The sequence below is a fragment of the Actinia tenebrosa genome, unplaced genomic scaffold (genome assembly GCF_029948245.1).
Source record: "Actinia tenebrosa isolate PJP-AT-01 unplaced genomic scaffold, QUT_ActTen_1.0 PGA_scaffold8__29_contigs__length_14323225, whole genome shotgun sequence".
Classification (NCBI taxonomy): Eukaryota; Metazoa; Cnidaria; class Anthozoa; order Actiniaria; family Actiniidae; genus Actinia; species Actinia tenebrosa.
Window position 1 is genome coordinate 6,963,213 of NW_028292585.1, and position 13,467 is coordinate 6,976,679.

General features: G+C 37.2%; 1 protein-coding gene across 1 annotated transcript; it reads right to left on the reverse strand.

Moving 5' to 3' along the window:
- Nucleotides 1-5,558: 5,558 nt before the first annotated feature.
- Nucleotides 5,559-13,206, reverse strand: LOC116295002 (versican core protein). Its single transcript, XM_031702701.1, has 5 exons — nt 12,772-13,206; nt 11,691-11,805; nt 10,839-10,955; nt 9,564-9,674; nt 5,559-8,315 (listed from the first exon to the last, which is right to left on the reverse strand). Exons 1-5 carry the CDS (start codon nt 13,150-13,152, stop codon nt 7,927-7,929), a joined length of 1,113 nt encoding a protein of 370 aa, XP_031558561.1. The 5' UTR covers nt 13,153-13,206; the 3' UTR covers nt 5,559-7,926.
- Between the last annotated feature and the right edge of the window lie 261 nt (nt 13,207-13,467).

Below are 13,467 nucleotides of genomic sequence, written 5' to 3' on the forward strand. Positions count from 1 at the left end.
CCCAGTGGGGCACTTGGTTAATTTGTCAGGCTGTTGTTAAGTGGTTTGCTACAAGGATGATGACTGAGCGCAATTTTAATCTTACACGTTTTTATGAGTCTTAATCAGTTGGTAAAAAAGTCAGATATCCATCCAGTTGATATATTTATAAAATATTGTCTGTAAATGAGCCTCTCAAAAACACGAGAAAAATATTTATGGGAGCTTTTTAGTGGGTCTTTGAGCTTAACAAATTGCTCAGTCGCACAAATTGGTAGGCAACAAAATAACTATATTGAACTATATTGATAGCAGTACCGTTTGATCAAACACATGAAAACAAGCACCAGTTGAACGTACGTTCAGATCAGGTGATTTTGAGTTACAAAACGTATCCTCTAAACAAAATCTTGAAATTAAACAAGTTGAATAAGGCAATAAGCTCTAGTTTTTAAGGTTGGTTTGACGTTAGGGGGGGAAAAGCGTAGGAGTTAGAGAAACATGATGTGAAATGGCTTGGATATTTTATGATGAAAATGAGTTGGGGGTGTGAGAGGGAGGCTTGCTGAGATGCGGTACATATCATGATTCTATATATTTCGCCCAATATGCTACAGTAGAAACGAAGATTCTCTTGTGCAGGAAATAATAACGAGTATTTTAGCATGTTTTAACATGCTTTACCTACTGCAACCAATACAAAGAATGACTTATTGAACATGGCAACCCACGAAAGGGGAGCGACCACCCTTCCAAAAAACGTTTGAAAAAAAAGACTAAAAATTGTATACTTTTTTTTATGAAAGAAAGATTATAATTTTAATTTCTATTTATTCGATAGTTTTCTTTGGATATCATGAAAAGTAACTGTTTTGCACCTTGTGTGATCTCAATCGGCACCTATCGAAGTTTTAATAATTCATGCGGGATTCCTGTGGATATGGCGGGAAACTTGAAACCTTCTTCCCTCCTCCTCCCCCTTTGTGTTCAAGACTTCCTCACCGATATTCACTATGCTATATTTTCAGTTTATAGAAACAGCCTTTTGACATTGTTGTAATATTGAGCGCGAGTTTACTAAGGTTCTTTTTATTAGCAATTTACTGATACATTTGGTGGTTAACGACTTGAAAAGATGTTTGTTAAGGAAGCGGCGAATGACGCTTAACTAGTCTGATACTGTCTACTATTAGTAATATCCCTTCATTTGAAACTGGGCTAGAAAACTATTCACGGAAACTGCTCACGAATCGATAGGATGTTGAGTTAAGACTAAAGATAGATTGCAGTCCGCGTTGTTTAGTTATACAAAACTAGATAGTTACTTCGCTAGATTATTTAGAGCAGGATACTAGCAAGTTTAATTGCTCCAAATTTCAAAGTATGCCAGAATCTGCTTCCGAAGGAACGAGGGAAAATATTTATAAATAGAAGAGAAATATTTTGGAAGTGAATATTTTATCGTTTTTTATTAGCCGCCATCTTGTTTTTTCTCTTTCTTTCGTTTGATTACTTTATCGACTCAACAAACATGGCGGTCATGTTTACTCTTCGCTGTTTCATTTTCTTGGAAATTTTCAAACTCTGTAGAAACCTATGATGAAATACCGAATGTCTTGCCTACGATAGCTTTATTTGTAAAGCTTGGTTTCATTTCGTCTTATAATCAACTTCTAAATTCCAATTGGAATCTAAATGGGAGAAGAGCCATTCTATGGAATCCACTGTTAATCCCAATATTTACTTATTATAAAGGTTTTGTTATATTTTACTGCGAAGATACTGTAGCTTATAGAGGAATGGGATTCTTTTGGTGATTCTGAGATATTGATAATCAATAAAAAAAAAGAAATGACTAAAGAAATGGGAATAACTTCTGTTCATAGTATTGAACCTCCTTTACTCGTTAACTACACTATGCCTCTCGAGCCTGAACAAGGAAGTTACAGAGAGCATAACAGTGCGAGCGCATTGAATGCAAAGAAACGCTTGAAAAAAGTCGAGCACTTATTAGTCGTGCAGGAGTGAGTAAGTAAGTGAGTAAAGCGTTTGAGTGGGGACAATAATAATAATACAACACATCAATAGAGACAAATTGAATTGAATCAGTACAGCTAAACCGAGTAGTGCTTTTACCGCATTTCAAACACAATTCGATTTTTGATGAAATTAAAACCGGATTATGAATTTAAAAGTAGTATGAATTGATGACGCGATCGTTATCCTCAAGAATCTCACGACTTCTTGTCCCCGCTGCTGTGGAATCAAGCTGATCAACCCTGCCAGCTATAAATTGTAACATAACCTTTTCTAATTAGGGACGCTTTCTTTTTGTATTTCGTTAGCCGCACGGCTATTAAGTTGCCAACAAGTTGGCTTGTCAATAATTCAAGGCATCCATCAATGCAAAGCCACTAAGGCACCTCCCAGGGATTTCAGTGAATTCGCAAAAATAAAAGGGAGTAAGAAAAAAATGAGGAAAAGCTATAGCCTGAGAGAAATAACGGAATGACTTTTCGTTATGAGTGCAGGAAGCTAGTAATAGTTTATTCTACCATCCATGGGGTCATGATGAAGGCGTTCGACACCAAATCCAATTGGAATTTAGAAGTTAATTTTAATGAGAACATAAAGAAAAAGCAAAGAACTAGGCCCAGAAAAACCGAAGCATAAGACATATTATAAAATATGGGTGATATTACCATTAGTTAATAAAAAAATAATTTTATTTCAAAATAAACTGACTTTTTCATTTTCTTGAATTTAGATTAAAAAGGTTGTAAAATCTACCTTAATGGAAGTCAAGCAGTAACAAATATATTTAAAAAAGAGCTAAAAAATCATTGTCTCCTAAGTCGTTCTCTTTTCTTGGTTAAAAAAACGCATCTTAGAATTTGTAATTAAATTTGTATTTGGATTAAATAAAATAAAGGGAGTCGAATTTTGTATAACCAAACGAGTTGTCAGTAAGATTGAGGAAGTATTATCCAGCTTAAAAGTAACCTGCTCAAAGTTAATGGCTCGAATACTCGCCAATTAACGTTTAAAATAGATAGTCCATACTGTGTAGTATAGACTTGGACTAATAATATGAAGTGGTATATGAATCATATATTTTGTCGTTTATCAATCATATTAATTGGTCGTGTACAAGAAGCTGTTGGCAGATACGAATGAAGTGAGGCTTAAACGTTGAGGTAAAACATTCCTTCGTTTCAAAAGAAAGTCATTTCATTAAATAAATTATTCGGTCAACTGAAAATGTTTTACGATAAGAACGACGTGGTTTGAAGAAACATTGCATAATTCGTAGATAAAAATGCATAAGAAGTAGAATTTTGCCGTGTGCGACACATAAAAATAATGCCCGAATCTCAGCCTTTTTGGCGCGAAAGTTCCCCGTTTTTGGCGCGAAAGTTCCCGGTCTAAAATGTGAAGAGAACCATTTAAGGTATTGTCATACGTGCTAGTCTTCGTTACGATTGAATGAATTTTAATTTAAAAAAATAAAATAAAAAACATCGATCGTTAAAGCAATAAGCCAGTTCGTAGTTTAAGAATTGTAATTAAACGAAAGAAGGTGAAAAATTCGGGATAAAATTGCATGCGCACTGGATTAAACGATCCCTAAACTAAGAACTTGCTTATTGAAGGCAGCATAAAGGGTAGAGAAACAAACGTATGAAGCAAACTGAAACAGCGAAGGGAAAAATGCAAGGAAAAACAGGTTTCCGAAACGGTATAAGTCTTGGCATGAGTCAGTAAATGTTAGCAAACGAGCGCGGGGTTGCCTAAACGTGTCATACAGCGTATGATATTCAGAACAAAACAAAGGAATTAATTCAGTGCCTTTCAGCTTTAAGCAGGGGCGGATCCAGGGGTAATATAGGTGACTAGTCTCCCCCCTCTTGCTCAACTTTTTCTCGGTATATCGTTAGTAACAGTCACCCCCCCTTTTTCTCGAATTCCTTGTAAAACCTTTGCAATGGTCTTGGGTTTGGCACCCGAAACGTGTTTGTTAGGTCTCTCCTTTGAATGGGGGCTTATTCTCCGGGTTTTCCGGTTTTCCCCTCTCTCTCTTTAAATTCCAATTTGATTTTTGAGTTAGCCGTGCCCTGACTTAGATCAGCCCAGAGGTTGTTTCAGGGATCAATCTGTGAGTTAGTCGTGCCCTGACTTAGATCAGCCCAGAGGTTGTTTCAGGGATCGATCTGTGAATTAGCCGTGCCCTGACTTAGATCATCCATGAAGCTGTTTCAGGGTATGTGTGAAATTTGATCACGAAGTTTCAATCGATACTTTCGCGCTATATGCATTTACCTTACCTTAAATCCGAAAAATTTTTTTTTTAACACTAAACATTTACAGCCTGCTGTGTTTTACAACATAACTCTCTGTGAACATTTCTTTTGCTATCTCAAAAACCAGTAATAACATTTAAGACCTATCGTGTTTCTGAATACCGGGCAATTACTTGGCGTTAATGGCGTCTAAACGTCTCTTGGTATAGGAGTAAAGGCTATTGATTCTATAGGTAATTAAATTTGAATGAGAAAGAGATGCTTCTGCAGTGTTAGTATTTTGATGTTCATACCCTCGTGTGAATCAATAGATTTTTAACAACAAGAAAGAGCACTGTTTACTTTCTTCACAAAGATGAAGAATATACTTGTAAAACACGAGGGTTTTCATTAATATATTCAATGTTATATTTTTCTTCCTTCTTTTGTTACGTTACTTTTTTTCCTTCTTCCTTTTCTTCGTTCCTTTTTCTTCCTTCTCACGCTTCCTTCCTTGCTCGTTACGTTTGCATCCGTCCGTCTGTCATTTTTCTTTCCTTCTCTTTAATACAGAAGCCAATCCGAAAAATCCTAGATTCGAGGGAGTGACCATCTCAAGCAGGCACAGTCATTTGTAAAACAATTTTGACCAAACAAAGCCCCTCACTAAGTTTCAATGTTCTTTCACTGGTAAAGTCTAAATCCTTCACAGGCAACGAGCCTATCAGCGTGAAGTGAACATCACACAACTTGTTAGCGTTACCCCGTGGGGAAAAAATTAGCGCCTCACAGCTGGTCTGACTGGCGTAGGATAGTGTCTGTTTTTTCTATCCAAAAAAATAAAAACTTATAATAATAATATGTGGAACAAGTCTTTTAGAAATAATTTGGCATTGAATATGACTTCAAACTTAATTAAAAGATTTGATGGCTACAATATATATATAGTTTTTTAAAACTTCAAGTGAGGCTTAAACACAAGTAAGTATAAAATTTAAGGTACCCACCCCTCCCTGTTACAATTTTTGTTCAAATAGGGGATGATGTGGGGTTTACTTTGCCGAGTTAAGTCTCTCGTTATCATTTTTACAGTGACTCCGTTCTTTCGAAGTTAGCTTTCGCCTCTCCTAGAAGTGCAATTGGAGCAATTTGAGCTGCTCTGACAAGTTTGGGGTGTTTTATATTCAGAAACCACTTGCCTGGATTTGCTTTGGTTTTGGTTGACGTGATGGGTAGCTAGGTTTTAGATCGCGCTTTAGAGCTTGGTGTCTTTGCAGAACCGACTCAAATGAGACAGAATGTGATTTAGGATTTAGTTTAAAACTGGAATAACAATTGGGATTTTAAATTCAGGCTTGTTTGCATGGCATTGGACATTAGTTGAAGAAGATATGCAAAACTGTTATTCCCGTGAATATTGGTCTTTAAGCTTACCATCACATGCAGTACATTCACATGTGAAGTTATCACCTTTTATTTTCCCCTCGTGAATCCTATAGTTTGATTGCGAAAATTTCCATACTCCCTTTAGGCCCCGTCCGCACGTATCCGGAAATTTTTGTATCCGCAAATAATTGTTTGCGGATACGAAAATGTTTGCGTCCACACGCAGCGTATTCGAATCGTTTTCACCGTCCACACGTATCCGTTTTCATAAAATTTGCGGATACGGACACAAAAATTTGCGGATACGTGTGGACGGGGCCTTTGCCAAATGCAAGGTTTTCTCTACAGTCTGTTTATATTTTCGTGCGACGCCGCATTGCAGATATGCACGGGCTCAATGCTAACAAGTTCTGAGCTTTGTCCATGCAAGCCTGGTTACAAAAAAATAGCTAGGAAAACATGCACGCGCATAACATATTCGTCTATTAAGAGACACTTGTCCCTTTTGACCAATCAGATCGCGCGTAACATCTGTTTTATAATCCCATGATATGCCATCATTTGACTTACATGCAACCATTTCACAACTCTTTATGTGGAATTTACGTACTTTCGCTTTAAGATCAACAAACTCTAGCTTCAAAACGCAACGTCCTAAAAATTCGAGCCAACGACTAAGAAATGAATATCCGGCGCAGGGTTTCATGCCGGGTACGGCATAAAACAGACCAAATACCCGGTAATCCAATATTTTACAAGAATATAAATGACATTATGGGAGTTACGGGTAACTAGCTACAGGGAAGTATGCCGGATACTGTTGCATGTCGTTTTGATATACACTCAAATGAAAAATCATTATCACGTTCAAAACATAGATGCTGAGACTGAAAGGTATTCAGGGAAATAACATGATTATCCTCTGATGTATTCATTTGAGATACACAGTAGATATGAAAAGTGTTAAAAGCCTTCATGTTATCTGTCAGTGAAACAATATATGAACATTCCACGAGGTGTATCACTAGATATCTCTCGTTAACGTACTTCCCATGTACCGTTTTGAAGTTTTTCAAACTCTAAAATAAGATCTTGCAATTGAGTGTATACAAATATGATTATATTTTCTAGACTTATTCAATCCTACTCATTTTGCTGGGTAGCAATTATTTCTTGTAAATGAAAGATATTAAATAGTAACTAGTATTCCACTTACCCGATGATAAAATAATATATATAGCATGCTGCATCTATGAAAAGCCAGCGAGCTCTCACACGGTTCTTACTGATTTATCCTGGTTTGCCAATGTTTTAGGAACTACATTTCTTCATATTCATCAATGAATGCATTCCTTCAAACGATACTAAAATTTGTCTGGTTCTGTATTCAGAAAAGAGGTTCAAAATACGATAAATTTAACTGTTAGCTGCCCAACATTTATCTCCATCTTTTCGTCTTCACATCAACTAATTATGCTAATCAAGTATATGTCTAAATATAGCAGTTTGAAACTGGCGCCTGTGCTATGTGACATTCTCGTACCCAGAGCTCCTCGGTATCAAGGTGATTGTTATCCCTAGGGGGGTCACCTGGGGATTATTTCGTCTGAGAAGGAGAGAGGGGCTGGAGATTGTTCTTCTATTGTTCTAAGAACCCTTTGAAGAAGTAAAAGGTATAAAATCGGGGATATAAAACATAAATTTCTTATAATAATCAGATAAATTGCTATTTTTATGCGTATTTGAAAGAAATGTTCCGGCCACTAAGTCAAGTGAATTTGGTTTATAAATATTTGGACAGTACGGGATACTTTCCAAGTGTAATTAGTAAACAAAGAAATAATACTCAATGAGAAGTCATGCACATGATGAAAAAGTGACGGGAAAAAGATCTGGCACTAACGTGGTTTTGACGTCATAATAGGAATATGAAGCTCACATGAAGACATATTTCACAGCCAGTGTTAATTCATGTACTAAGAAGCCGTGAAACTCGCAAAACAAAAGCCAACTTCTTAAGAGTTTATAAAAGGGAGCTCGTGGTCCTAGCCTCCGATTCCCATTATGACGTCACTCGACCCAATCTATCAATCCGCGGTACTGACAAAATGCGCGTTTTCATGACCAAATGGCATGTAAAATAATCGGGTACAAACCCAAATGCTCAAAATTAAAAAGTGGTGCTCCAAACTCGAAAAAGTACTCAAAACTTGCACAGCGCAATGGGGACAGGCCTACCAGTGCTCACTTTCACATTCTTGTGTAACTATTCGAATTTCTTTTACATAATGTACTTGCAAACATAACGCTCCAAGTTATGACAGCCAAAGTCATACCACGCCCCACCCGCTATTCCAAAATCAACACAGTTTTCTGTTGCGCCGGGGTCGTTCGGCTGACCTTCCATCCAGCTTGAAAAAATGAATGCCGAGCCATCAACCCACGTGTACTTTCCTTCCTGGTCAATATCGTTAAGTCCAATCCAAACAAACTTATCCGTTATAGCATTCTTGACCAGAGTTATCAAGAAGTTGGTCTCCTCGAGGCTTGTGACCGAGGTGAGGTGGGAACCTTGTGCTTTGCAAGTCGATACAGCATCGTTCCATTTCATGGCAACAGGGAATACTTTGTAGCATTTTCCATGCAATTCTGTCCATTCTGGCTTACAGACTGAAATTTGAGAATAGAAGTGCATGCTACATTATTCGCGAGGCTATGAGGGACTGTGCAATAATTATCGGGGGGGGGGGGGGGGGGGGTTGGGGCTCTAAAATTAATAGGGGGGTTAAAAAATAAATTGCAGTGGAGGGTAGGGGGTGTTAGAAGCTAATTGCTTAAATATGGAGAGGGGAGATCATAAGTCAATTTGGGATTTTGTTCACTATGAAATTGAAAAGACGCATATGAATAAATTTAAAATAAACATTCATTGTTATATATTTTTTATTGTATAAAGAACACAACTTGTCACAGGTGCAACCTCAAAACCAAGAGAGTTGCTGGAATAAGGTCAAAATATATATTGACATCTTATAGGAGTCGATTTAGGGAGGGGAGGGGTGAGGTTTACCGGTACCCACCGTACCTCTGGAGGTAAAATATACTAGAATTTTCCTCAAATATCTGCAAAACTAAAAGTCAAATTGTTGAAATGAATGTAGTTTTTTATTTGAAGTATACTAAGCAACTTACTTTTGAGTATAGTAAAACTGAAAAGTCACTACAGAAATTCAGTATATCGAGCATTCTAAACTCACCCATGAGAGGGGATGGGGACATTAATCAATAAAACCGTATACCAACCAGGAACCAATCTTTTACTTTGTCCCTTAATGGACCTCTTTACCTTTGATATTTTGCCATTTCAAACCACGTATCATTCCCTAGAGTATTACTTCTTTGTTTAACGCTTTAGAGACACAGGAATGACGACTCTTAATTATTGACGACTCCAGTGTATTCGCACTTAGACTCGAATAGCGCAGCGCGATGATTCTAAAAATAGCTTAAAGATTCGGACAAACATTGCATTCTGTTTAACCGCTACGAGGATTATACCAACCGATTTTATTATTTTTACTTCAAGTTACAATAATAACCCATGTAAACTAAGATCAACTGCGATCGACTGTGAAAATCATCTGCTGAAAGTAAACTTAAAAGTTTGTTTGTCCGAATTTCGCTGCGCTATCCAGGAGTTTCGTATTTCGTTATTCTAATTTCTGGTTATTTACAGACCTCAGTGAAGCTAAGCCCGCTTACACTGGAGTTTTAAGAGTCGTCAAAATGAATACAACTGAAACAAAGAATCCTTATTCTCAAGAGAATGACACGTGGAGTCTGAAAAGGGAAAAAAACATGTCCAAGGTAGAGGTCCAGTTTATCCAGTGTACTTTGCTGAAATAATTATAACATTACCTTTAGTCTCGCATCTGACCCCTGCGTACTCCACCGCACAACTGCATGAGAATCCCCCATGTTGGTTAACGCACGTACCGTGGTTAAGACAAGGGTTGCTGGAACAATGATCTGGAACAAATAAATAATAGAAAATTGCTTCAAACTTTACAAAACCCTGATTTCCAAATACGGGAAGGTATTATAAAACACGTGAGGGAAGCGTAGGAAACCACGCCGACGCTATCTATTATTCTTAAAAAATCAACCACACCCTAAATCCATTGTTTGATGTAGGTTCTTAAATTCGGCGTAAAACCCAGATTCGTAAAGCCGGGAGCGGAATGGATATCAACAGGGGAGAGCGGGGCTGAATTATAAACCCGAGATAGGCTTTTAATTACTTTTCCTTATACTTGTCCGAGAGAACGCAAGGTATAAAAACAGTACTATCTTTATTTTTATCGGAACAATAGAGTGCAAACGCGGATATATTGTACTCTATTTCCAAAAGAACAAAGCAACAGTAATCTATCTCTCTGAATTCATTATAATTTAGTATTTCGTGTTTTGCATCGAAACAATGGAATTTAGGGCTTAGTTGATATTTTAAACCAGTTCAAACGCACGTGCTTGGTTTTGCATTAGAATTCAAGACAGAGGGCCTGCGGCCCTCTGTCTTGAATTCTAATGCAAACCCTCGTCCTAGCGTTTGAACCTTTATTTAAAGTACTACTCCATCGAATCTCCTGTTTTTTGCTGTTCAGCCTTAACCTCGATTTTGTCTAGTATGTTCACGAGTTCCATTGAAGGTCCGTGGACGTTCAAAGTTGTTGTATTGTTGAAGCTGTGCGTTCAACACTTTACCATTGGTATTTAGGAATATTTAATAATGATAATAATATCTTTATTTATCCTGATTTAAAACAATCGATCAGCTGGACACGATAGAAAAGCTCTTATGAACCAGTGATCAGCAGGAATATAAAATCTATGAAAATCTAAATAAAATCTATACTAAAATCTGCGATTAAGAACCTAAAAGAATAAATATAAGAAATGAGAAAATTAAGTATAATTTATACATATATACACAGAAACACACACACACAAAAAACGCGCCCACAAAACATATATATCCATTGTATATACGGGACGCTGACATTTAGACACTGATAAAAGGCTAATAACATGCTGAATAACATGATGATTCCATGATCAAGGAACACAGCGGTAAGTCCGACTAAAAAGGTCTATTCTCTTCCACTAGATACATTGTTGTGTTATTGTTATTACCTTTCATCTCGCACGTATTCCCAACATACTCAGCCGTACAGTTACACAAGAAACTTCCATGCAAGTTGACGCAGGTACCATTGTTAAGACAAGGGTTACTGACGCATTCATCAATGTCTATGGATTAAAAAACATGCACTATTACAAGTTTTATAAGTTGTTTAGTTTCAGGGGAAACTGTGTAATACATAGCATTCCTTATCAAAGCCACTCAGATTGATCAAATTCAGTTGAGTTTACAGTGTCGAGGTTTGGAAGAGACCCAACAAACGAGGTCAACGCCAATTTAAAAAAATCGTCTTACTTTCTCTCATTTTCTTCCCTCCTCTCCTCACCTCTCCTCTCCCTTCCCTCCCCTCCCTCCCTTTCCTTCCCTTCCCTTTTCTTCCCTTCCCTTTTCTTCCCTTTCCTTCCCTTTCCTTCCCTACTTCCCTTCATAGGCAGCTGCGATTATATTTTGAGTTTGGAGGTATAAAAGAGCAAGAAGTTGTTTACGAGAGACATGATCTGTACCTTTTTACATGGTGATGAAATTGTGCAACATGAAATTTGAACAACACAATTATGCTATCAAATTCCATCTGTCCCTTTTGAAACATTTTCTCTTTTCAATAATTCAACGCACGTACTTGGGTTTTACCTTGATGTGGTATGCTTCCTCTAACTTCTCTTTTTTTCTATGCTTTCTGATGTGCACTGAATTATTTAACCATAGCGTTCCCTTCCCTTCCCTTCCCTTCCCTTCTCTTCTCTCCCCTTGCCTATTCGTTCCCTCATTCTTTTCTTGTTATTTTTGAGTTGTTTCCATCCCGTACGACGAATATCGTCAAACAAGTAACATTTCCACTTTACCCTTTTCACAGTTCTTTCCTTCTAATCCACTGCCACAGTTACATTTGTAATCGTCGCTTGTGTATAGAGCCACACAAGACCCGCCATTTAGACAAGGATTTTTCGCACACAGAGACTTGAAAAGTCATGGGGGAAAAAGAAAAATTAATACTATAAGTTACTGGACCAGAATTTTTTTTGAATGAATAAATCACACACATTTTAGAAAGAAATATCATTATAACTTATTAATGCGTTAGGGACCGATCAAAAAGTCGCCCTAGCAACTTCGATCATAATTCGTCAGCAGAATTACGTATGTTTTTCAAAAGTTTATTCAACTTTTCTTTTGGTAAGTTCGTGTTACATCGGCGTCGCTATGTTACCCTGCGATGGGCTGGCCAATGTGATCATGATTACGTACACATTATTTTAAACATCTCTATTCGACTCATAAAATGCTGCGATAATTGATGATGCTATTTTTGATATAAACTTGTGATGACGTCAGGTCGTGGAACATGTTGAACAGCTGGATTTGAATCAGCCAAATTTCGCTATTGAAGTATGGCTGTTCCTTATCAATTTGAGTCGGAAATTGCTTTATAGGGAGAAGAATTATTATGCACCAGATGAAAGCGTGAGCGAGGAAAGTGAGCTAGAAGAACTACTGGCGAACGAGGAAAGGCTCCAAGGAATCGATATTAAGTGGTGCACGGTCAGCAATGTGTCGTGATGGAAACAGTTGATGTGTTTTTATGATGTAATGAGCTTGAAACACGAAAATAAGTAATTAAATTCAACATTTTATTTCACGCAGGATTTCAATATTTCCTGTCGTTGAACTTAACTTGACACGACATGTACCATCCTTAAATTAAACGTAATTAGATAATACCGAAAAAAACTCACTTATTTGGAATATTTGTTGGAGTTGGAAGAGATGAGCCTTCTCTGTCATGAAGAGAAACTATTTAAATGCAGTCCAAAGCACATCTCGACTCAGACACACATACTGGAAGCATGTCGTGTCTATAAACTTAAAATAAAACTCAAAATCTATTTAGTTTAAACTAAGTTAAACATGTTTAGAAAAACATACCCCAATACTGTAGTGATTGTACGCCGAGTTGTTCGTCGTCAGTTTGTCTGTGTTGTTGAACAAATCCGTGTCCAGTAATTCACATTGATGCAGACCGTGTACATTGGGATGGACAGCAAAGTTGAATGAAAAGGCTGAATGATGCATTGCTGTCAAAACCACACACTCTTTAACGTTATTCACGAATACAGCACATATTGGAGTGACGATCAGGTAGCTATGTTCGTGTTTTTTAAAAGCGGCAAAGCCAACTCCACGTTCCTTGTCCCGCAGAAGCACTGAACTGTTAAGTTTGATCTTAATTTCCTGTGCACCACTAGAAATTATCACGAAAAATTGAAAAATGGCGAAAAAGGTAAAGCACGAAGTTGGTAGATTCATTATCAATTCTTGATTCACACTCTCCGTAATTAAAAATGCGATCAATATAATGCGATGAACATCTCTACGAATGGGAGAAACTTCAGCTCGCATCGTATTTCTAAAGATTATTTGCCTGTGGAGATCAAACACAAAGGTCACTAAGGTCGGTAATGAAGTGGTTTAGACAAAAATAAAATGTTTTCAAATGTCGACAGAAAAGGAAAATTTCTAGAAAAAGCTTAATCAAAATAACCGAGGAAGACCTGTGGTTAAAAACCTTGGACTCGAAAAATATTTTTAAAGTTTCATGTCCGAGAGATAATCGTAAAAAAA

Coding starts and splice junctions, on each gene's coding strand:
- LOC116295002 (XM_031702701.1), bottom strand. CDS start 13,152: ATGAATCTACCAACTTCGTGCTTTACCTTTTTCGCCATTTTTCAATTT. Junction 10,956..11,690: donor AGGAAAGAACTGTGAAAAGG/GTAAAGTGGAAA, acceptor TTTAATCCATAG/ACATTGATGAATGCGTCAGT. Junction 9,675..10,838: donor GAATACGTGCGAGATGAAAG/GTAATAACAATA, acceptor TATTTGTTCCAG/ATCATTGTTCCAGCAACCCT.